The sequence below is a fragment of the Nicotiana tabacum genome, chromosome 16, assembly GCF_000715075.1.
Source record: "Nicotiana tabacum cultivar K326 chromosome 16, ASM71507v2, whole genome shotgun sequence".
NCBI lineage: Eukaryota > Viridiplantae > Streptophyta > Magnoliopsida > Solanales > Solanaceae > Nicotiana > Nicotiana tabacum.
The window spans coordinates 80,422,231-80,444,718 of record NC_134095.1 but is presented as its reverse complement, the minus strand read 5'-3'; the positions used below and the strand labels follow the sequence as shown (position 1 = coordinate 80,444,718).

The window sequence follows — 22,488 nt, the reverse complement described above, 5'->3', positions numbered from 1 at the left end:
GCGGCCGAGTCCTTGAGATCGACCACGAGGTCCGAAATCGACAAGCCTGAGGTCCCAAGTAACCGGCCTATCGGTTTGGTTATAACTCCCTCTTTAACTTTATTTCGTCTCTAAATCTCATGTATTTAACATCAATTTCTTAACAAACTAGCATAAAAATAGATCACGTAGTTTTAGAGTCTCATCAACAAATTTAATTGTTATTACCATTTTTACGGTAAACAGTTTGGCGCCCACCGTGGGGCTAAGAATAATAGTGATTATTTTCTTGCTGGTTTCATCACACAACGCAAGTTATCTTTCACACCTGTTCTTGTCCAAGATCTTCAAATTTCAGGTTGGAATGCCTAACTAAAACATCAGATAGAGGTGAAGACAACTACCTGGAAGACCGTGGAGAAAGTGTTGTGGTTGTCCCAGTCTGGGCACAAAAAGAGATCCCTCAGCACGTCGTTCATATGATTATTGGAGGGGCCGACATTCCCCAAGGTCCCATGATCAAGCGGACAAAAATATCTGCCGCAACATAAGGGCCAATCCGAGACCGCGTGGCCGCAGACACCCTCGCGTTCAGCGAAAAAGATCTCTAGACCTTGACAGAACCACACAATGACGCGCTAGTAATCTCATTTCTTTTAAACAGTGTCCGAGTTAAACGTGTGCTCGTGGATCCAGGTAGCTCGGCCAACGTGATCAGGTCAGGGGTAGTAGAATAACTCGGGTTACTCGACCAGATCATACCCGCCTCCCGGGTCCTCCACGGCTTCAACATGACCGGCGAAGTAACAAAAGGAGAAATCACCCTCCCAGTCGACACTTCCGGCACGGTTCAGAACATAAAGTTTCAAGTCATCAACGGAGACATAAGATATAATGTATTGCTTGGCAGGCCATAGATACACAGTATGAGGGCAGTACTGTCAACCCTGAACCAGAAGATTAAATTTCCAATAAAGGACGGCATAACGACCATATACGGAGAACAACGTGCAGCGAAAGAAATGTTCGTGATTTACCAGGGGGAGTCGACCCCCATACTCCCGACCTCGGACGTGTCTGGGAACATACAGACCCCTGAAGATGACAAAGAAGATTTCCTCGCTCCTCGAACCTTCGTTGCCCCCGACGAGTCGGATGCAACGAAATCGACAATCAAAGATCTGGAGCAAGCTGTTTTGATTGAGCACCTCCCCGATCGTAAGGTATATCTGGGAACGGGATTAACCCCCGAACTCAGGAAAAATTTCATTCAATTTCTTATCGATAATATCGACTGTTTCGCATGGTCCCACTTAGATTTGACGGGTATCCCGCTGGAAATAACCTCCCACCGACTAAGTGTCGACCCCAGGTTTAAACCGGTAAAGCAAAAAAGAAGACTCCAGTCCGAGATAAAACACGCATTCATCAAGGATGAGGTAACGAAACTCCTTAAAATAGGGTCCGTTATGGAGGTAAAGTACCCCGAGTGGTTGGTCAACGTAGTAGTGGTACCCAAAAAGGGAAATAAGTTAAGAATGTGCGTAAACTATAAAGACTTAAATAAGCTGTGTCCCAAGGATTTGTTCCCGTTGCCTAACATCGATCGTCTGATCGATGCTACGACCGGCCATGAGACCCTCACCTTTCTCGATGCCTATTCGGGGTACAATCAAATTCAGATGAACCCCGAAGACAGGGAGAATACCTCGTTCATCACAAAGTATGGTACCTACTGTTACAATGTAATGCCTTTCGGACTAAAAAATGCAGGGGCTACATACCAGCGTTTAGTTAATAAAATGTTTGAGAGTCAAATAAGCAAATCCATGGAAGTTTATATCGACGACATGCTAGTTAAGTCCCTGCGCACAGAGGACCATTTAACTCATTTGCAGGAAATATTCGACATCCTTAGAAGTTACAACATGAAGCTCAACCCAAAGAAATGTGCCTTCGGAGTAGGTTTGGGCAAATTCCTAGGCTTCATGGTATCAAACAGGGGAATCGAGATCAACCCCAATAAAATCAAGGCCATCGAAGGAATCACGGTGGTAAACAATGTAAAGGTCATGCAAAGGCTAACAGGTCGGATAGCTGCTCTGGGCAGATTCATATCCTGGTCATCCGATAGGAGCCATCATTTCTTCTCCTTACTCAAAAGAAAGAACAACTCGAATGGACTCCAGAGTGCCAACGCGCATTAGAAGAGCTGAAGCGATATCTGACTAGCCCACCTCTGCTCTACACACCAAAGGTGGATAAAACGCTATATCTATACCTGGCTGTATCCGAGATAGCGGTAAGCAACATGTAGTTCGAGAAGAGCAAGGTACATAATTCCCTGTTTATTACGTAAGTCGGACCCTAGGGGATGTTGAAACTAGGTATCCTCACCTCGAAAAATTAGCTCTCGTGTTAATAAGTGCATCGCGAAAATTGAAACCCTATTTCCAATGCCATCACATTTGTGTTCTAACGAAATACCGCCTCCGGAGCATATTGCACAAACTCGAACTATCAGGTCGATTGGCCAAATGGGCCATCGAGCTCGGGGGGTATGATACCGAGTATCAACCTCGAACAACCATCAAGTCCTAGATTCTGGCAGACTTCGTGGCCGATTTCTCGCCCTCCCTTGTGCCCGAGGTAGAAAAGGAACTTTTACTGAAATCAGTCACGTCTTTCGGGGTATAGACCCTGTTCACTGACGGTACCACGAACATGAGAGGTTCCGGACTAGGTATAGTCCTAAAGCCACCTACGGGCGGCGTGATCAGGCAATTCATAAAAACTGCAAAATTAACTAACAATGAGGCCGAGTACGAGGCTATGATTGAAGGTTTAGAACTGGCCAAATGCTTGGGAGCCGAGACCATCGAAGTAAAATGCGATCACTCCTAGTAGTGAGCTAGGTGAATGGGAGCTACGAGGTCCGAGAGGATAGGATGCAGAGATATTTGGACAAACTCCAAGTCACATTACGTCGCTTCAAAGAATGGACTTTGGTCCATGTACCTTGAGAGCAGAACAGCGAGGCCGATGCCCTTGCAAACCAGGGATCATCTGTTGAGGAGGACGACCTACTCCCCGGGGCTGTCGTCCAACTATCTAAATCAATAATCGAGAAAGGTCATACGGAGATTAATTCCACCAGTCTAACATGGGACTGGAGAAATAAGTACATTGATTATTTGAAAGACGGAAAATTGCTCAAGGACCCAAAGGAATCGAGGGCCCTACGAACCAAAGCAGCCCGAGTCTCTCTCGATGAAAACAAGACTTTATACAGAAGAACTTTTAATGGCCCCCGAGTCGTATGTCTGGGGCCGGGGGATACAGATTATGTACTCCAAGAAATTTACGAGGCATCTGCGGAAATCATTCTAGAGCCGATGCCTTGGTCCAAAAGGTAATCAGAGCAGACTACTATTAGTACAACATGGAAAAGGACACCAAAGAATTCTTCCGGAAGTGCGACAAATGCCAGAGATTTGCCCCAATGATTCACCAACCCGGTGAACGGCTGCACTCGGTCTTATTGACATGGCCGTTCATGAAGTGGGGGATGGACATCGTCGGACCCCTGCCAACGGCACCATGTAAGGCTAGATATATTTTATTTATGACTGAATATTTCTCCAAATGGGTGGAAGCGCAGGCCTTCGAAAAAATAAGGGAAAAAGAAGTCATCAGCTTTATCTAGGACCACATCGTATGTCGATTCGGGATTCCTTCCGAGATAACGTGTGATAACGGGAAACAATTCATCGGGAGCAAGGTAACACAATTCCTCGAGGATCACAAAATCAAGAGGATCCTATCGACGCCCTACCACCCGAGTGCGAACGACCAGGCCGAGTCCACAAATAAAACCATCATCCAAAACATAAAAAAGAAACTGGAAAGCGCCAAGGGAAAGTGGAGAGAAATATTGCCAGAGGTATTGTGGGCATACCGAACAACTTTAAAATCGAGCATAGGGGAAACACCTTTCTCTCTAGTATATGGCGCCGAGGCTTTGATACTAGTAGAGGCTGGGGAGCCGAGCGCCAGAGTCCAACATGCCACTGAGAGCTCAAAAGACGAGGCCATGCCAATGGCCCTCGAATTGCTGGATGAAAGGCGGGAAGCCTCGCTGGTCCGAATGGCCGCCCAAAAGTAAAGGATCGAAAGATATTATAATAGGAGAACAAACCCCCGATATTTTGGGAGTGGGGACTTGGTTCTAAGGAAAGTCATCCTTAACACCCAAAACCCTAATGAAGGAAAGCTGGGCCAAAATTAGGGAGGATCGTACCGTGTTCTCGGAGTAGTCGGCAAAAGGGTCTTACAAGCTCGGCATTATGGAGGGCAAACAACTTCCAAGAACTGGAACATATCTATGCTAAAACGATATTATTGCTAGGGAATCCGATGTAAAATTTCGAGAACATCCTCGAGCATTCGTTGCACTCTTTTCCTTCGGCCGGATTTTGTCCCTGGTAGGGTTTTACCGGCAAAGTTTTTAATGAGGCAACGGCCATTCGGCACCTGAAAAAGACTCAACAAGTATTTGAGATTTCTTTTAGATCCACCTCGAATACTGGGGGCCCTCCCCGGAAGGTCATCTACTCAAAAAAAGCCAAGGCATCCCAAATGGGACCCCAATGGGGAAAGTAATGTACATGGCCAAACGGTCGAACGAACTGTGCGCATATATATCCGCCAAGCTTTTAACGGCAAAGACATGTGTACTTGTACCAGGTAATCAAAGAACACTTTTCACCAAAGCACTTCATGCTTCAAAAAAACTCGACATTTCATCAAAGAAGACTACTTCGTCAAAAATGTCCCGAACACTCGAAGACTAGCATCAACAATGCGACACCTGAATGACCCGAGGGTCAAAACTCCAAACTCGTAAGCCCTCAACGAGGCAACACCAAGATTTTAAAATGTCTCCAAAACCGAAGGTGTCATGAACACTGGAAGACTGATACCAAAATCTCAAAAATCGAGCGACCTCAGGGTCATGATCTCCAAAATCGTAAGCCTTCGATGAGGCAATATAAAGTTTGCAAATAATGGCTCCCGAGTCAAGAAATCCTCGACGACTCGGGGACTACCGTCAAGCGCCATCTCCATTGACTTATCAAAACCCAAGGCCATAAGACCCCGAGCGACCAAACTCGGTCTCGTAAGACCTCAACGACAAGCAAAAACTGTAAGAACTCAACGACATGTAAAACTGTAAGACCTTAACGGCATGTAAAAACTGTAAGACCTCAACGACATGAAAAACCTGTAAGACCTCAACGGCATGAAACATCTGTAAGACCTCAACAAGTATCCAAAACTATAAGACCTCAAAGGCATGAAAAACTTGTAAGACCTTACTAAAGGCATAAACTCGATATAGATGCCAAAACTATATCACTGGGGATCAAAATGGCTCCGGCCAAACACAAGTGACTCCGGTCACATGGTTGTACCAGCTGAACTAACGCGACTCGGGGATGCCCGACCATCGCTGACCATCTCTACAAAATCATAGGCCATTACTTCAAATCTACTTCAAAAAGAACCAGTTAAATAGGCTACCCTCGTCATAGGCAAAAGAGCTTCGACTATGTCAGCTCCAAATCATAGGCTTCGAGCTACTCAGCCTCCAAGCCAAACCTCCCGAGGTGCTCGAACATCTCCGCAAGTTGCTCGAAATCGAGGTTCTTCCCGAACCGACGACGAGTCAGGCAAAAATTACTTCAAAAGTCCTTAACGAGAGGAGAATAAAGCCCACACAAAAGGTCGCATCGACCAAAAGCGTAAGAGCCACTATCGCCAGCTTGAAATCTGAAAACTTGAGGGTCAAAATGAGCTCAAGTCGTAACCTAATTCGGAGATCGAACCCAAAATAGTTAACTATATATGCTTAAGGGCAAAGCGTAAGAGCTATTGTCACCAGCTTACATTAAAAGGTCGCTTCGACCCAAAGCGTGAGAGCCATTGTCAACAGCTTGCATTAAAAGGTCGGTTCGACCCAAAGCATAAGAGCCATTATTGCCAGCTTACATTAAAAGGTCGCTTCGACCCAAAACGTAAGAGCCATTGTCGCCAGCTTACATTAAAAGGTCGCTTCGACCCAAAGCTTGAGAGTCATTGTCGCCAGATTTCATCAAAAGGGCACTTCGACCCAAAGCGTAAGAGCCACTATCGCCAACCCACGAAAATTTGAGGGTCGATTGAGCTCGAGTCGAAACCCGACTCAGAGACTGAACCAAAAACAGTTAACTACATCTGCCTAAGGGCGAAGCGTAAGAGCCATTGTCGCCAGCCTAATGATCCCCAAGTCCACCCGCACATAAGGTCGCTCCAACCCGACGTGTAAGAGCCCAAGGGCCAGCTCAAAATCCTTAAAACTTGAGGGTCAGATGAACTCAAGTCGAGATCCAACTCCGAGACTGAGCTCGACCTAATAAAAATGCCTGAAAGCAAAAACACAAGAGCTCAAATGCCATCTTACTGTAAGAAGTAACTGACTCAGTATGTACAACTCATCGTCACCAGTCTCGATGATAGTAAAGCCCGGGGGTCTAACCCGAAGACGGGACCCTGGTTCGAAAGTTAAAGAACATCACATAGTATTTTCGGAAAGCAAAAAGGAATAGAGGAACAAGAAATAAAAACCCTTCTTATAACCTCTAGGGGGATGTTTACAAGTCTTGAAAAAAAAACTTACAAAGAGAGAACCAAACAGAATCTTAATCTACCATCGAAAGGAAGGTCTCCGACGTCTCCACCAAAGGTTGCATCCCGACAACTACTAGTCCTTTAGCAACCTCTCTTCGACGGCGTTCTCTCCTCCGGGGCTCCACCTTCTCTTTTGTCACCTCCTAAGCCACTTCTCTGCGCACCCCCAAAAGCAAGCAAGACAACTTCGCTCTTCTCCAAGGTCTTCATTCTCTCGAACTCAGTAGGCAAAACGATATCTCCCACACGTATATCCACTACTCGAGTCAACCTCAGCTCGGTCCCCTCGGGCGCCCCTCCGACTTATGCACTTGTCATAATGGCATCTTCTCCATGCAAAGATATAAGCGTCTCGGCTTCAGTATTGATCCTGGATAATGCAGCCACCAGCTCATAATAGAGACCTTTGTACTTGCCACTATCCTCCCTCGCCTCATTAAGCTGATGCCCAACTAATATCACATTCTCTTGGAGGGCATCCCTTTCGGAAGATATCTCTCTATCGCACTGTTTGAGTTCGGAGACTTCAAAGTCTCTGGCCCAAAGCTCCTCCCTCAGCAGAGCGCGTTCCTTCTCAAACTAAAAAAAATCAGATCCGAGATGTTAAAACACTGGGATCTGGCAAAATATTCAGATAAAGGCAAACGAGGAATAGACAACCTGCTCAGTGAGGAGAGCCTTCTCACGCTCGAGGCGGGTCACCTCGACCTGATACCGGGTGAAAGTCTGATTGTAAAGCACCCTGGCATAAAGCCACGAAAAAAGACAAGTTAGAAAGAAAAAGGTTGAGGCAACAGAGGCCCGAGCGACAGATAGGGAAAGCGAAGATTACCTGCTCACAAAGCCTGCTCATTTCACCAAAGACGAGGGAAGCATCGACCTCAGGAACTCCGTCGGAAATGGTTGGGAGCCTTTCGGGCACATTTCCGGCTTTGACAAGCATCCCCGCATCGGGAGATTATTCGTACTTGGCATACAACACTCCTTTAAAAGGTAGGGTCGTTCCTTGAGGAGAATCAATCACGACCACAGCACTGGCAAGGTCAGTCAGGGCCATCCCTTGTCTATTCGGGGTCCCTGAACTAGGCCCCTCCAAACCACCTAACGAAGGCACCTCAGATCGAGGAGAACTCTGACCACCGACCAGCTTGGGGGATAATCACGGCCTACTCTGTACTACTATTGAGTACCGAGAGAGGGTCAGAGCAGCTTTTACCCGATTTAGGGTCGGGATCGATTTCCACAGAGAGCTAGAATTTGTAATCGAGTATCTATCTAGTGTAGAGTTGTGTATGTGTTCCAAATTACACTTCTACTCATTTTTGGGTTTTTTTTTACTTCTACTATTATCAAAATACAAATGGTAAATGCAACTAGATTAAGCTAAGAGTTAAACTACAAAGGGTTGTTCAGATGGTTTGAAAGACACTAGGGTAATAACTTTCACCTAGGTGGTTAATTGACGGGTAATTGAATCTAAGACACGATTGACATAATTGGGGAGTATAATATAACCGTTGCATACTACACACAAATTAGTGTTTGCAACCACTAATTCAGCCATTAACCATGAAATTAGCCCAAATATCAAACACTCATAGTCAATCTAGCCCTAAAATACAAGACTCATCAATTACCCACACTAGGGTTGAGCCACAACCCTAACTTATGGGTCTAGCTACTCATAATTAAAGAAGAAAAGCAAGAAATAGATGAAGAACAACTCATATTAATTAATCACTAAGGTAAATAACAAGATTCAATGATGAAAAGTAGATAAGATTACCCAAAATGGCTAAGAAAGTCGAACCCAGGAGCGCAGCTGTGTTACAAAACTATATGATGCCCTAAAAATGGAAAAAGAAGCTATTTATACTAAGCTGAAAAATCTGGAAAAAAATACCTATGCGGGGTTAGTGCGGACCGCACAAAATGGAGTGCGGCTGCACTAGGGCTCTTATCTTGAAAATACAGCTCTCTGAACTCGGGCAATGCAGACCACACAGAATGGATTGTGGCCGCGGAGGCTTCTAGTACGGTCCGCATAGAATGGACTGCGGACCGCATTGGCTTGGAACTTCACATCTGGCATCTCTCTGATCCTTGGGTCTACGGACTGCACTAAATCGAGTGCGGCCGCATTAACTCCAGTACGGACCGCACAAAACCTAGTGCGGTCGCATTACCTCTTTGCCTGGAAATCAGCCTCTCTGAATCTCCTAGTGCGGATCGCACAGAATGGTGTGCGGACGCACTAAGCTTGTTTTGCCTGAGCTTGTCTTGTCTTTGGCACTTGTGCAAGTTTCACTCCTTTTGAGCTGATCTTTGACATCTTGTCACTTTGTTGATCAAACCTGCAATCAAGCACAACTTGTGAGCCTTTTGGGACTATTTTGTACAAATTCCTAATCAAAACATAAGCAAGAAGAAGAATAAAAGGTATCAAAAACTCTAGTTATCAACTCCCCCAAACTTAAGCCTTTGTTTGTCCTCAAGCAAACAAAATAAGACCCACCCTTTAAGAGAACATCCAAGAAAATTTCAGTTGTCCTAAAGTGACCTAATCTAGTATCAATTGAGACTAACAATTGCCCTTAATACAAATGAATCATTAACAACCTTTACTCTTTTAAACACCATGGATTAAGTGTGACACAAGAGCATCAAGAGTTGACTCAACACATCAAAGAACTCTTTCTATTACTTTGGTCATTGTAGAACCCAAACTCACACATCCTCAACTCTCCCTAAGCAAATCTCACCTTTAGAATAGTGGCACTCGAAACGAGGTCAATGGATTCACTCATCTTTCTCAAGAAAAAGCGTCGCAAGTCCGGCTCTAGATACCATATACTTGCCCCTTATGTAAGTCACCACTAATGTAAGTGTCATTCAACTCAAGATCATATAGGGCTTTTGTGGAGTCATGGTGAAGGCTTTTGGTTCAGGAATGGAAATGGTTGGTCTAAGTAGGTTCCATCTTCCCTTAATCACTTCTTTTGCTTTATTTGGCACATATTCACTTGACTTTTTTAGTCATTTTACTTCTTTCTAACGGATTAGAGAGACACACTGTCACTCTTTCTTATACATTTCAAACCATTTCTCCTTTTTCAACTTTTCACACATTTTATTCTTTGCTTTTCTTGAATCCTTTTTTATTCTCTTTCATATTGAACATTCTTTTTGTCTTTTTGCTTTTCTTTCTTTTTCATTGCCTTCTTTTTTTTCATTTTTGTGCCATTTTACAACTTTGTTGCAATCCTCATCTCTCCTCCCAAACTTATACTTTTGCCATGTGCTAAGGAAAAATCGGGTGCCAAGAGAGGGTATCTTTTAAAATGGGTATAGGCTTGTATTATGGGTTTTAAAGGAAAAAGGTCTAAGGCTCAAAAGGGTTGACTAGGGATCTTATCATTGGTAGGTTATGGAAGTGTTCAAGCTATCATTTGGACCAAGGAGAGCCTATAATCATGTCTCAAGTCAAAATTCGCTTAGGATTTTGCCTCAACAAACATTCATGGCAAGTTCTAGACCAATGGCTCGGGTCTTGGACTTGCAATGCAATTACTCACCACACAAGCTATGGGATCGCAAAAGACATAGAGTCGGGGGCCCACAACAACCTTAGATAAGATTTGAGCATACAATGGTCCCGAAAAACCACTTGATGATTATCGGTCAACACAAGAGTCTCAAGGCCACGACTTCCACCATCCTAAACTTAACAATTTATTTATTTTTACCATAATATCAAAGGCAAATGTTCTAGGCCCAAGTGAAGCTTTGTTTGAGGCACCCTTAACTACTAACTACCAAAAACAAAAAGAAAAACAAACTCAAACCCTTAAGAAGGTTATCACGCCATCCACCATTGGGAAGAGCCACCCGTTTCACACAACACTCCACCTTTGAAAAGAACCGTGGCATTAAGAAAACCAAAGGCTTATTGCAAACTTTCAAAACAAGAAGCTACGAATCACAAATAAGAAGTTATGGAAAGAAAAATATTGTGGAAAGTAAAATGAATATATACAAGAGGGGATTTGTCGAATATACAATAGATGGGATGAATATGTACAATATAACATAACTTTATATACAGACCCAAAGTAAAGTAAAAGTACGAGAAATGTAATGAAATGTTAAAATTATATAAAAACCAAAGATGAAAAATAAAAAAAGCATAAAAAGTATCAAATATATACAATCATCCGAATGAATCCATCAAAAGTAGGGCCTACCCCTTCAAATGAAAGCTGGCATTGTCCCCAATGCCAACTAAACTAAATAAAGCACCAAAAGAGAAAGGGAAAAGGATATAGAAACTCCCTATGGCCCGCCTACCTGCATGGGCTCCTGAGTGGCCCTTGGGTCCTCACTGTTCTTGGGAACCTCAGACTGGTTCCTTGTGGCCTGGTGCTGGGACCTGGGCCTGGACAGGCTCCTGAGGTGCATCTTGTGGCTGACTGGAGGAGGCCTCCGGTGGGTCTGCCAATTGGATGACTACATCATTCGCTCTGGGAATCATCTCTTTATCTTTGGAGGCCTCTGTGACTGCTCTGGATGGGGATGAGCTACTGGCATAGGATCATCAAGCAATAAGTCCAAAGGCAGCTGGTCTACCTTCAACCGGTCAACATCAACCCTCAGCGCTTTCACGGACTCCTTGGAAACCCGCATCTTCCTCAATTTCTTTTGCTCCCTAGCAAGCTCCTTAAGAGACTGGCTGTGTGAAGCAACTGCCTTTGTGAGCACCGTTTGAGTGTCGAGGATTTTCTTTTGGTTATCTAAAATCTTCTTGAGAGCATCCTCTATCGACTGGGGAACCTGTGAGGGTGGAGGTGCCGACTGAGCCTCTACCGTGGTAGTGAGAGTGGACAACTTGGATGACGTAGTCTGCATCCAATTGTTTATACTAAGAAGTGTCTGGCTCAGCCGGTGGGCAGTAATAGGATGTGCACGGGAGGATGGAATCTCCGGGTCCGCTGAGGTGGATGGACCAAGAGGGATAGCAGTGGAAGTAGAGGCAGGATCAGCAGGAGTCACTACCATAAGTGGCTCTTCAGACTGGCCAGTTGGAGAAGTAACTGTGGCCTTGAAATTCTTACTCTTGGGGTTATCATCCCCCTGCATGCTGTACCAGGAAAAAGGGGCCTTCACTTTGACTTTGATGTCGAAGGGCCTCTTTTCCATTTTCAGATCCCGGAAGTACATAGTGAGAAAACTGGGGAACGTGTAGTTTCTGTCATGCTCAGCACCCACAATTGTAATAATTCTTGACATCATATTCCCTACATTTATTGGGTACCCCGCCATGATCGACGCCACCAAAACTGTCCGGTGAAGAGGTAGGGAGTTGTCATGTGTTGTGGGGTCCAACCTACTACATACAAATGTCTCCCACCCCCGTGCATCGAAATTCAGACTATGTCTCAGAATCTTAACGCCCGCAGTCAACCAGTCAGGGGTGTTACTTGGGATTGCCAGGTATTGTGCTAGCCAGGGACGGACCTCCGCGCCCATTTCCATCTTTGCCATGTATAGGGTCTCATCCTCCTCACTGAAGCCAAGGTAATCGTTTATTGTCTTCCCATCAAACAACACTTTCAAGTTTCGAACCTTGGTCACCTTGGAGCCCTTTTTGATGTGGGCAAAGTTGGTATAGAATTCCTTGACCAAGTGTTCATTAGCATCCACACACTCATCTAGAAAATGTTCCCAGCCTACTCTTGTCCTAAACTTCCTCCTCACATTGGGGTTGTGAGGTAGCAAGTCCCTATACACAAAACTCCTCTCCGGGATCAACTTCATCACCGACCACCATTCCCGGAATTTATCGTATGCAACTTCGCTCACGAACCGGTCTTGCCACGCCTCCGATTTTCTAGTTCTAGCTACCCCGCCAACCTGAGGTTCACCACCTTCTCTAACTATTTTTTCTCCTCCTATTTCCTCCTCATTTCCTACTGCACCCTCTCTGGAAAATGAAGCTGTGGGAGAGGTGGAGTATTCATCCCCATCACCTTTAGCTGAGCCCTCAAACGACCCAGAAGATACATTCACTAACGCTTGGGCAGTGGGGGATGCTGGAGGTGTGTCTCTTAGTCTGCTCCTCTTCGGCCAGTCAGGGATGTATTCTGGGATTGAGTCTGAAGATATCTCCCAGGAGGGCTCGTACTCACTCCCCGACATATCAATGGCCCTATCAGCTGCTTTAATCATCTTTCTCATGTTTTTGATGTTTTGCCTGGCTTTGGGAGTGAGTTTAACCATTTTTTGTTTCCCTCCCTGGGAGGATCCTCTTCTGCCCGGTTGTTTAGATCCTTTACCTTGTTGTTTCACCATTATCTGCAAACACAATCCAAATGAACTTGTTAGTATCAGTTGCAGCAGTTAAGAACAGAGTTGCAGATTAGAAAAGAAAAATTGCAGACAGATTGCAGGAGTCACCCAATGCGGACCGCACAAAATGGTGTGCGGCCGCACATGGGTCAATGCAGACCACACAAAATGGCCATGCGATCCGCACAGAGGTGGGTTTCAGACTACCCACTCTCTGTATCCTGGCAGTGCGGACCGCACAAAATATAGTGCAGCCGCACAAGGGGCAATGCGGTCCGTACAAAATGTAGTGCGACCGTATTCCCTAAGATTCAATTTTCAGAATAATAAGCAGTGCGGTCCGCACAAAATGGTACTGCAAACCGCACAGGGGCACCGCGGATCGCACAAAAACGACCGCGGTCTGCACTGAGTGCCCAGCTGTAGCACTAAATTAGAGTTCATGGATTTTTGATTTTAAGCTTAATTAACACCCAAGTCCTATCCCTAAGAGTTTGCCCAGCATATGTTACTAACTATGTCTATATTAATATGTTGGTGTTTGGGAAAGCTTTCCATCTACCGGTTGAGTTAGAGCATAAAGCCATGTGGGCTTTGAGGAAGCTAACTCTTGAGTGGGATGTTGCAGCCAATCTTCGTGTGGAGCAGCTCAATGAACTTGATGAATTCAGATTCCATGCCTACTCTAGTTCGTCCTTGTATAAGGATAAGATGAAGTACCTTCATGATAAATATGCTCGTGGAAAGGAGTTCAAAATAGGTGATTTGGTTCTCTTGTTCAACTCTCAGTTACGTCTGTTTCCAGGAAAGCTCAAGTCAAAATGGAGTGGACCTTTTGAAGTGGTGTGTGTGACCCCATTTGGTGATCTTGATTTAAAGAACAAAAATGATGAAGTTTACAGAGTTAATGGGCACCGGGTCAAGCATTACTTGGGAAAAATTGATGACAACCACGTGGTGGCGCTTCTTCATTTCAAATGATGTGATGGTAACCTGCATCGTGCCACGATGTTAAATCAAGCGCTTCTTGGGAGGCAACCCATATGTTTTTCTTTGATTTTCTTTGTAGTATAGGATTGATTTTTAGGCTAACTAGTTGTGAGATGTTACAGGGTTGTGTTGATGCAGTGCATGACTTAGTGGAAAAAAGTGTCAGGTCTCTGAAGTTGTTAATGCGGCCGCACTACATTTGCGGACCGCACTGGTGAGGGTGAAATGTAGACCTCTCTAAAGTTTGCCACTGCGGCCGCACTATATTTTGTGCGGTCCGCGGTGGACCACTGCGGCCGCAATCCATTTTGTGTGGACCGTAGTGTGTTGCCTCCTCAAGCTTGAAAATATTTGTGCAGTGCAGACCGCGGTCCATTTTGTGCGGCCCACACTAGTTTGTGAGACTGGGCCCCAGGTCCTTTTTTTATAAAGAGGGCTTGAGGCCCTCCTTTTACCCTTTTCGAACCTTTGAATCTCAGAAGCTTTAAGACACTGTTCATCACTTCCCTTGCTTGTAACTAATTGTTTGGACTCGTTATTCTTCATTTCATCTCATATCTGGTACCATTAAATTCCTTTTACTTGTTCTCTTTTGTTAATTTCTTTTAATTTTTGTTTTTCTTGCTTTCTTTTCTCTTCTTCCTGTATTTTCTTTTGTAGACATACCAATCGAAGTCTTGTAAGAAGTCCTATAAGCCCATAGAGCGCCATCCAACTTCTTTGACCAATCGATCCTATTTGCATTGACCGTCTTTGACAATATGCTTTTGATTTCCCTGTTGGAGACTTCAACTAGACCACTTGCTTGAGGATGATAGGGAGTAGAAACTTTATGATTGACACCATAGTTTGAAAGTAGAGTGTCGAAAGCTCTATTGCAAAAATGAGATCCCTCATCACTTATGATTGCCTGAGGAGTACCAAACCTTGTAAAAATGCTCTTCTTGAGAACTACAACAACACTCTGGGCCTCATTGTTGGGCAAAGCTACAGCTTCAACCCACTTTGAAACATAATCAACCGCCACAAGAATGTAAGTGTTCCCACAAGAGCTAACAAATGGGCCCATGAAATTAATGCCCCATACATCAAAAATATCAACCTCAAGGATGGTATTGAGAGGTATCTCATCTTTCTTCGAAATTCCACCCACTCTTTGACATTCGTCGCATCTCTTCACAAAATCACCCGCATATTTGAACAAAGTTGGACAATAAAACCCATAACTAAGAACTTTAGAAGCCGTCCTCGCCCCGCCATGATGAACACCATAGGGAGAGGAATGGCAAGCCTCCAAGATACTCAATTGCTCCTCCTCCGGGATAAACCTTCGGATCACACCATCCGTGCAAATCTTGAACAAGTACGGCTCATCCCAATAGAAATCCAAACTATCCCGCTTGAGCTTCTTCCTTTGGTTAGAAGAGAGCTCACACGGGATTATACCAGTCACAAGGAAATTAGCAACATCGGCAAACCATGGCATATCATTCATCGACACCGAAAGGAGTTGTTCATTGGGAAATGAATCATTGATCTCTAGGCCATCACGAGGCCTCACCTCCTCCTCCAAGCGGGACAAGTGGTCCGCCACTTGATTCTTACTACCCTTCCGGTCCACAATCTCCAAATCAAACTCTTGAAGTAACAAGACCCATCGCATCACTCTAGCTTTGGAGTCCTTCTTCGTTATCAAGTAGCGGAGTTCGGCATGATCGGTATGAATAATAACCTTAGCACCCATAAGATACGGCCGGAATTTTTTCATAGCAAACACAATAGCCAAAAGTTCTTTATCGGTCACCGTGTAGTTCACTTGAGCATCATTCATTGTCTTGCTCACATAGTACACCGGATGAAACATTTTGTTCACTCTTTGACTCAAAACCGCCCCAACAGCAATATCGCTCGCATCACACATGAGCTCAAAAGGCAAGCTCCAATTAGGTGCGGTAATGATAGGAGTGGTTGTCAAGTTATGCTTGAGAAGTTCAAAAGCTTGCATACATTTGTCATCAAACACAAACTTAGCATCTTTTTCCAACAACTTGCACAAGGGATTCACTACCTTCGAAAAGTCTTTGATAAATCTCCGGTAGAATCCCGCTTGCCCAAGAAAACTTCGAACTCCCTTGACGGATATAGGGGGAGGGATCCTTGAAATCACATCGATATTTGATTTATCCACCTCAATGCCATGCTTTGAAATTTTATGCCCAAGAACTATTCCTTCTTCCACCATAAAGTGGCATTTCTCCCAATTGAGGACAAGATTGGTTTCTTCACACGGGCCAACACCCTATCAAGATTCTTCAAGCACTCATCAAATGAATTCCGCACAACACTAAAGTCGTCCATGAACACCTCCAAAATGTCTTCCACCATATCGGTAAAAATGGCCATCATACACCGCTGAAATATAGCCGGTGCATTACACAATCCAAAAGTAATCCTAAAGAAAGCAAAAGTGTCATATGGACAAGTGAATGTGGTCTTCTCCTGATATTCTAGAGCAATCAAGATTTGGTTGTACCCAGAATACCCATCCAAGAAGCAATAGAATGTGCACCCAGCGAGTCGGTCTAACATCTGGTCAAGGAAAGGCAAAGGGAAATGATCCTTGCGGGTCACTTTATTCAACTTGCGGTAGTCCATGCATACCCTCCAACCAATGACTGTTCTTGTAGGAATCAACTCATTTTGAGAATTTGTAACCACGGTCATGCCATCCTTCTTCGGTACACATTGCACCAGCGAAGTCCAAGATCTATCAGAGATGGGGTACACAACCCCGACATCCAACCACTTGATCACCTCCTTTTTCACAACTTCTTGCATTGCCTCGTTCAACCTCCTTTGATGCTCCAAGGAAGGCTTTGCATCATCTTCCAGAATAATCTTGTGCATACATAATGCGGGAATTATTCCCCGAATATCAGCTAAAGTCCATCCAATTGCCTTTTTCCGCTTTTGAAGCATCGCCAATATGGCATCAACCTGCATGTTAGTAAGGAAAGAAGAAAGAATAACTAGCAAAGTAGAATTTGAGCCTAAGAACTCATACCTGAGGTGTGGAGGCAGTGGTTTCAACTCCAACACCGGAGGCTCCTCAATTGAAGGTTTAGTTGGCGGAGTTTTTCTATTCTCGAGATCCAAAGATAATTTCCTAGGCTCATAAGAATAAGATCCCATTCCATGTAAAGCATTCACACACTCTACTTGGCTTGCATCCTCATTGACATCAAGATTCAGCAATATGGACTCCAATGGGTCCTCCACATTGATCATTGCACTGGTGTCATCAATTATCACTACTGTGATGAGGTCAACAAAAGAGCACACCTCGGTACTATTGGGCTGCTTCATAGACTTGCACACATGAAAAACCACCTTTTCATCACCCACCCGAAAGGTGAGTTCCCCTACTTCCACATCCACAAATGCCTTCCCCGTAGCTAGGAAAGATATTCCGAATATGATCGGAACTTCGTAGTCCACCTCGTAGTCCAAGATCACAAAGTCAGCTGGCAAGATAAATTTGTCCACCCGGATAAGTACATCATCAATAATACCCAATGGTCTCTTCATCGATCTATCCGCCATTTGTAACCTCATGTAAGTCGGCCTAGGTTGCCCAATACCCAAGGTTTTGAACACTGAGTAGTTCAAATTGATACTAACTCCCAAATCACATAAAGCCTTGACAAAATCCACACTCCCAATTATGCAAGGAATGGTGAAAGCACCGGGATCTTCAAGTTTTGGGGCCATTGAATGCACTATAGCACTAACTTGGTGAGTCATCTTTATAGTTTCACAATCCATAGAACGCTTCTTTGTGACCAAGTCTTTCATGAATTTTGCATAGCCCGACATTTGTTCAAGAGCCTCCACCAAAGGCACATTGATGGACAAGCTCTTCATCATATCAATGAACTTTTTGAACTGATTATCATTTTTCTGCTTCGCGAGCCTTTGAGGATAAGGTGGAGGTGGCCTTGGCTTTAGGCACAACCGACTCTAGCATGTCTATTATGTGTTCCCTAGATGGGTTTACATCATTTTGAGTTTCCACCTAGACATCTTGAACATCAATCCTCACTTCCTTGTTCACATTTTCATCAACCACATCTTCAACTACCAAAGGGACTTCATCCTCTTGCAACTCAACATCATCATCTAATATTTGCTTTTGTTTGGAGACATTCATATCACTGCCTCTCCCACTTCTTGTTGTAACGGCCATAACATGGTTGTTCCCACCCTTCGGGTTCACTACCGTATCACTTGGTAGAGCACCCTTAGGGTGAGTATTTAAAGACTGTGAGATTTGGCCTAACTGCACCTCCAAGTTTCTGATAGAGGTATTGTGGGAAGCCAACTGTGCATCAGAATCCGTATTCTTCTTCATCATTTGTTCGAACATCATTTCAATTATACCCATATCATTTCCAGAAAAACTAGGACCTTGATATAGAAATAGGGGCGGATTGTTCGGTTGTTGGTACATTGGGGGCCTTTGAAAGCCTTGCCCCTGGTTTCCTTGGTTTCCATTGTTCCATCCACCTTGATTGTTATTGCCACCCCAATTGTTGTTATTACCATTCCAATTCCCTTGGTTGCCTTAATTGTTGTTCTGATTGCCCCAGTTGTTGTTTTGGTTATTGTTCCCCCAATTACCACTATTTTGTTATTGGTTGCCCCAATTGCCTTGAGGTCTCCACTGTTGTTGGTTGGAAGAGTTGCCCCGTTGGCCTTGATAGTTGTTTACATATTGAACCTCTTCACTTTGGTCATCATAACCATCATTTTGAAATCCATCACAGTCATCATCAAATTGCTCAGAATTCCCTTGGTTTTGTTGCCTTCTTTGCCTTCTCTTGTTGACAATCATATTGACACCCTCCATGACATTCACTTGGTGAGGATTTTGGACTTGTTGCAACTGTGTCTTTGCTAATTGGTTCAAAGTAGTAGTCAACTCCGCTATAGCCTGCCCATGATCATGTAATTCCTTGTGCAAATGAATAACCGTGGGGTCACCTTAGGCACATTGGCTCTACTTTGCCATGCAGAAGAAGTGTTAGCCATCTCGTCAAGTATATCACATGCCTCATCATACGACAGCTTCATAAAGTTGACCCCAACAAGTTGGTTCACTATGCATTGATTTGTTGTATTGATGCCCCGGTAGAAGGTTTGTTGTATCATAGCCTCGGTCATATCATTGTTGGGGCATTCTTTCACCATTGTTCTATAACGCTCCCATGTGCAAATGAATAACCGTGGGGTCACCTTGAGGCACATTGGCTCTATTTCGCCATGCAGAAGAAGTGCTAGCCATCTCGTCAAGTATATCACATGCCTCATCATACGACAACTTCATAAAGTTAACCCCAACAAGTTGGTTCACTATGCATTGATTTGTTGTATTGATGCCCAGTAGAAGGTTTGTTGTATCATAGTCTCGGTCATATCATTGTTGGGGCATTATTTCACCATTGTTTTATAACGCTCCCAAATCTCATGCAAAGGTTCCGTGGGCTCTTGCTTGAAAGCCAATATCTCATCATGCAATGCCGCCATATGCCTGTCACACCTCCTTTTTTCATCTACACCCATGAGAAGGGAGTATAATAAAGGGAGTTTTTCCAATTAAAGGACAATCGAAACGGGATTTATACTAAGAAATTCAGAGTCGCCACTTGGGAGATTTGTGGTGTCCTAAGTCACCGGTTGAATCCCGAATCGAGGAGAATATGACTATGTTTAACAGTCCACGAACCAGAAATTCGAGTAAGGAATTCTGTTAACCCAGGAGAAGGTGGTAGGCATTCCCGAGTTCTGTGGTTCTAGCACGGTCGCTCGACTGTTATATCCGGATTAATTATCTGATTTTAATACAGGTTTTAGCCTATGGTTCAATTTCAACTTTATAACCACTTTTATTTAATATTTTTTTAGGAAAAATTCAACATCATATAAAATGCATTTTGAACCACGCACATAAATGCACCCGCGGTCCACGACATATTTTATCAAACGTTTTTGAGATTTGGATTTGAGTCACATAAATGTGCACCCGAGTTTAGGAAGGTAAATTATTAAAATAACGCGCCTAAAGTAACTACGCATTTGCAACTTTGCGAGGGCCGTGGAAAATCAACTAAATGGCACGCCTCGATTTCTAAAGGGTTAATGTTAATTAAGTGAGGGCCATGGATTTTGGGATTTTATTTAGCATGGAACGCCTCAATTACTTCCCTAAAAATGATTTTCTTGATTTAGTCTTTGAGGGCCATAAATCATATGCTTTGTTGAATGGCACACCTCGGCCTAAAGAACTACGGTGTTCATTATTTGAGGATGGCCGCTAAGGGGACATCAATGACTCCAAAAAAACCCATTTTTACAAGTGATCATTCTAACAAGATCCAGTTAAATAAGTTATGAGCCAAAATTGACTTTAATCCGCTAAAACTCAAAGATATCATCAAATAGTACCAACTTGACCAAAAGAGGATATATTAAGCTATTAATATCCTTCAAATATATGACTAAAGTAATTTATGTTTAAACACCAATTGACATTATGGACCCCAATTGCTGACTGCCTAATTGTAACTTCAAAGAAAATAACTAAAAAAAAATCACTAAAGGAGAATATGAGTAGGCTAATGAAAACTGAGCAGGTTAATGTCTATGAAGCTCAAACTTCAACCGAATACCTCCTTTCAAACATAACCAAGATTGTAAAAAAAAGCCGAACAGACTTAATCACACAACGAACCATTTTCATAATTCCAACAGAGTACCAAACCGAAGGGAATAGGCAAGCAAATGGCCAATACGAAAGAATAATTTGTTGTCGCACACAAAATAACATCGCAAACAATAGGGGAAGAGAACGGATTAAACCTGTTAAGCAGATCCTTTCTCTTTACAAAATCAGCAAGTACAAGGTTTTAACTCCAAAATTTGAATAAAACAGCAGCGACAATAATCGAACAGGAGCCATGAACCAGGACCGAAAAACTCGACGACGACATCAACGACAAACTCGAATCTCCAACTGTACCTCGATCGCGATTTCAATAGATTGAATGGACGATATTCTGTAATAAACCAAGTGAAGCCAGAAACTATATTCACGTGCCTCTCATGCTCACAAAACTCGACAGGTTCGCTATTGTCCCTTTCCCGCTCTGTGCGTGTATGTGGCTATGTGTAAGTGTTTTCCGGTGAGAGGGAGATGAGGGTCGTGTTTTTCGTGACAAAATGGACGGGAGGAGATTGGCTACTGCTGTGTGTGGCTGTTCATGGTGTTGGCTGGTCGTTTGTGACGTGAAGCTTCGCCGAAAATGGCAGCTTCGCGGTGAACGGAGGTCCAGCGACGATGGTGAGCTGGGTGAGGTCGTTTGGTTCTGTTTGTCGCGTCTGGAACTCGTTGATCCGACGAGCTGGTGGAGCTCGTTTTTTCGGCGAGTTTCAGGCAGAGACTGGGTCATTTGATGATTAACGTTCAGGGGTCGTTGTTGTTTTCTCCGGCGAGCTGGGTTATTCTCGATTTTGGGGGTTGTTGGAGAAGCAGTTCTGGAAAAGGGGGGGTTCGTTGGAGAAGATGGAGTCGGGGGGTGGGGGTCGTGAAGAAGACGATGCAAGGGGTGGGGTTCGTTGGTGCGTAGCTTCTGCGTATTTTGCTTTCCCAGCCCTCCTCTTTGTTCTTTTCTTATGCGCAGCTTTTGTTCAATCCCCCCTTTTCGTAGGTGTTAGCTTGTTTATATATACATAGGTCTAGGTTAGTTTTTGTAAGGTTTTTAGGTTAGTGAGTATGGGCCTAGGAATTATGGGCTTGGCAATTGTGGGCTAGGTCCAAAATTAGGCCTAAAAATGGGTTGCTCGAGCCCGAGCCCTATTCTTTCGCTGCGAACGAGATTAAAAATACGGGTTCATTTGTTAATTATTCCTACTATTCAAATAATTATTAAAATAAAACTAACCATTAAAACAAATCTATTTTTGGTATTTTCAAATATCATATTAAAATAAAAATACGATACTATTGTTGTATATATACTTTTTTTAGATTAAAAATAACTACAAAACATTAATGAACCTATTTTTGTGATTTTTTGTTTTCTTGTAATAAAATAAAGTAAAAGAGTCAAAATTACTTAAAATATCTATATTATGCCTAAATTAAATATTTTACGCTAATATATAAAAAATCTTGGGGAGGGTCAAAAATCACATGTCTACAATGCCCTAGTAAGAAAAATTTAGCAATGAACTTATCCGCCAAGTCATCCCAAGTTGTGATGGAATGGTTGGGAAGTCGCTCGAGCCAATCCAATGCATTCCCTCTAAGTGAGAATGGGAAGAGTCTCAACCTAAGAGCATCCTCGGACACATTCGTCTGCTTGCTCCCCCAACATGTATCGACGA

The 22,488-nt window shown here is 43.7% G+C and overlaps 1 protein-coding gene across 1 annotated transcript; it reads right to left on the bottom strand.

Annotated features, from left to right (window-relative positions):
• Positions 1–10,891: 10,891 nt before the first annotated feature.
• Positions 10,892–21,793, bottom strand: LOC142170718 (uncharacterized). The gene is made up of 2 exons (XM_075232985.1): positions 20,962–21,793; positions 10,892–13,059 (listed from the first exon to the last, which is right to left on the bottom strand). The coding sequence occupies exon 2, from the start codon at positions 13,054–13,056 to the stop codon at positions 11,236–11,238; it is 1,821 nt and encodes a 606-aa protein (XP_075089086.1). The 5' UTR covers positions 13,057–13,059; positions 20,962–21,793; the 3' UTR covers positions 10,892–11,235.
• Between the last annotated feature and the right edge of the window lie 695 nt (positions 21,794–22,488).

Bases quoted from the DNA above. Each gene is read 5' to 3' on its own strand.
- LOC142170718 (XM_075232985.1), bottom strand. From the start codon at position 13,056: ATGGTGAAACAACAAGGTAAAGGATCTAAACAACCGGGCAGAAGAGGA.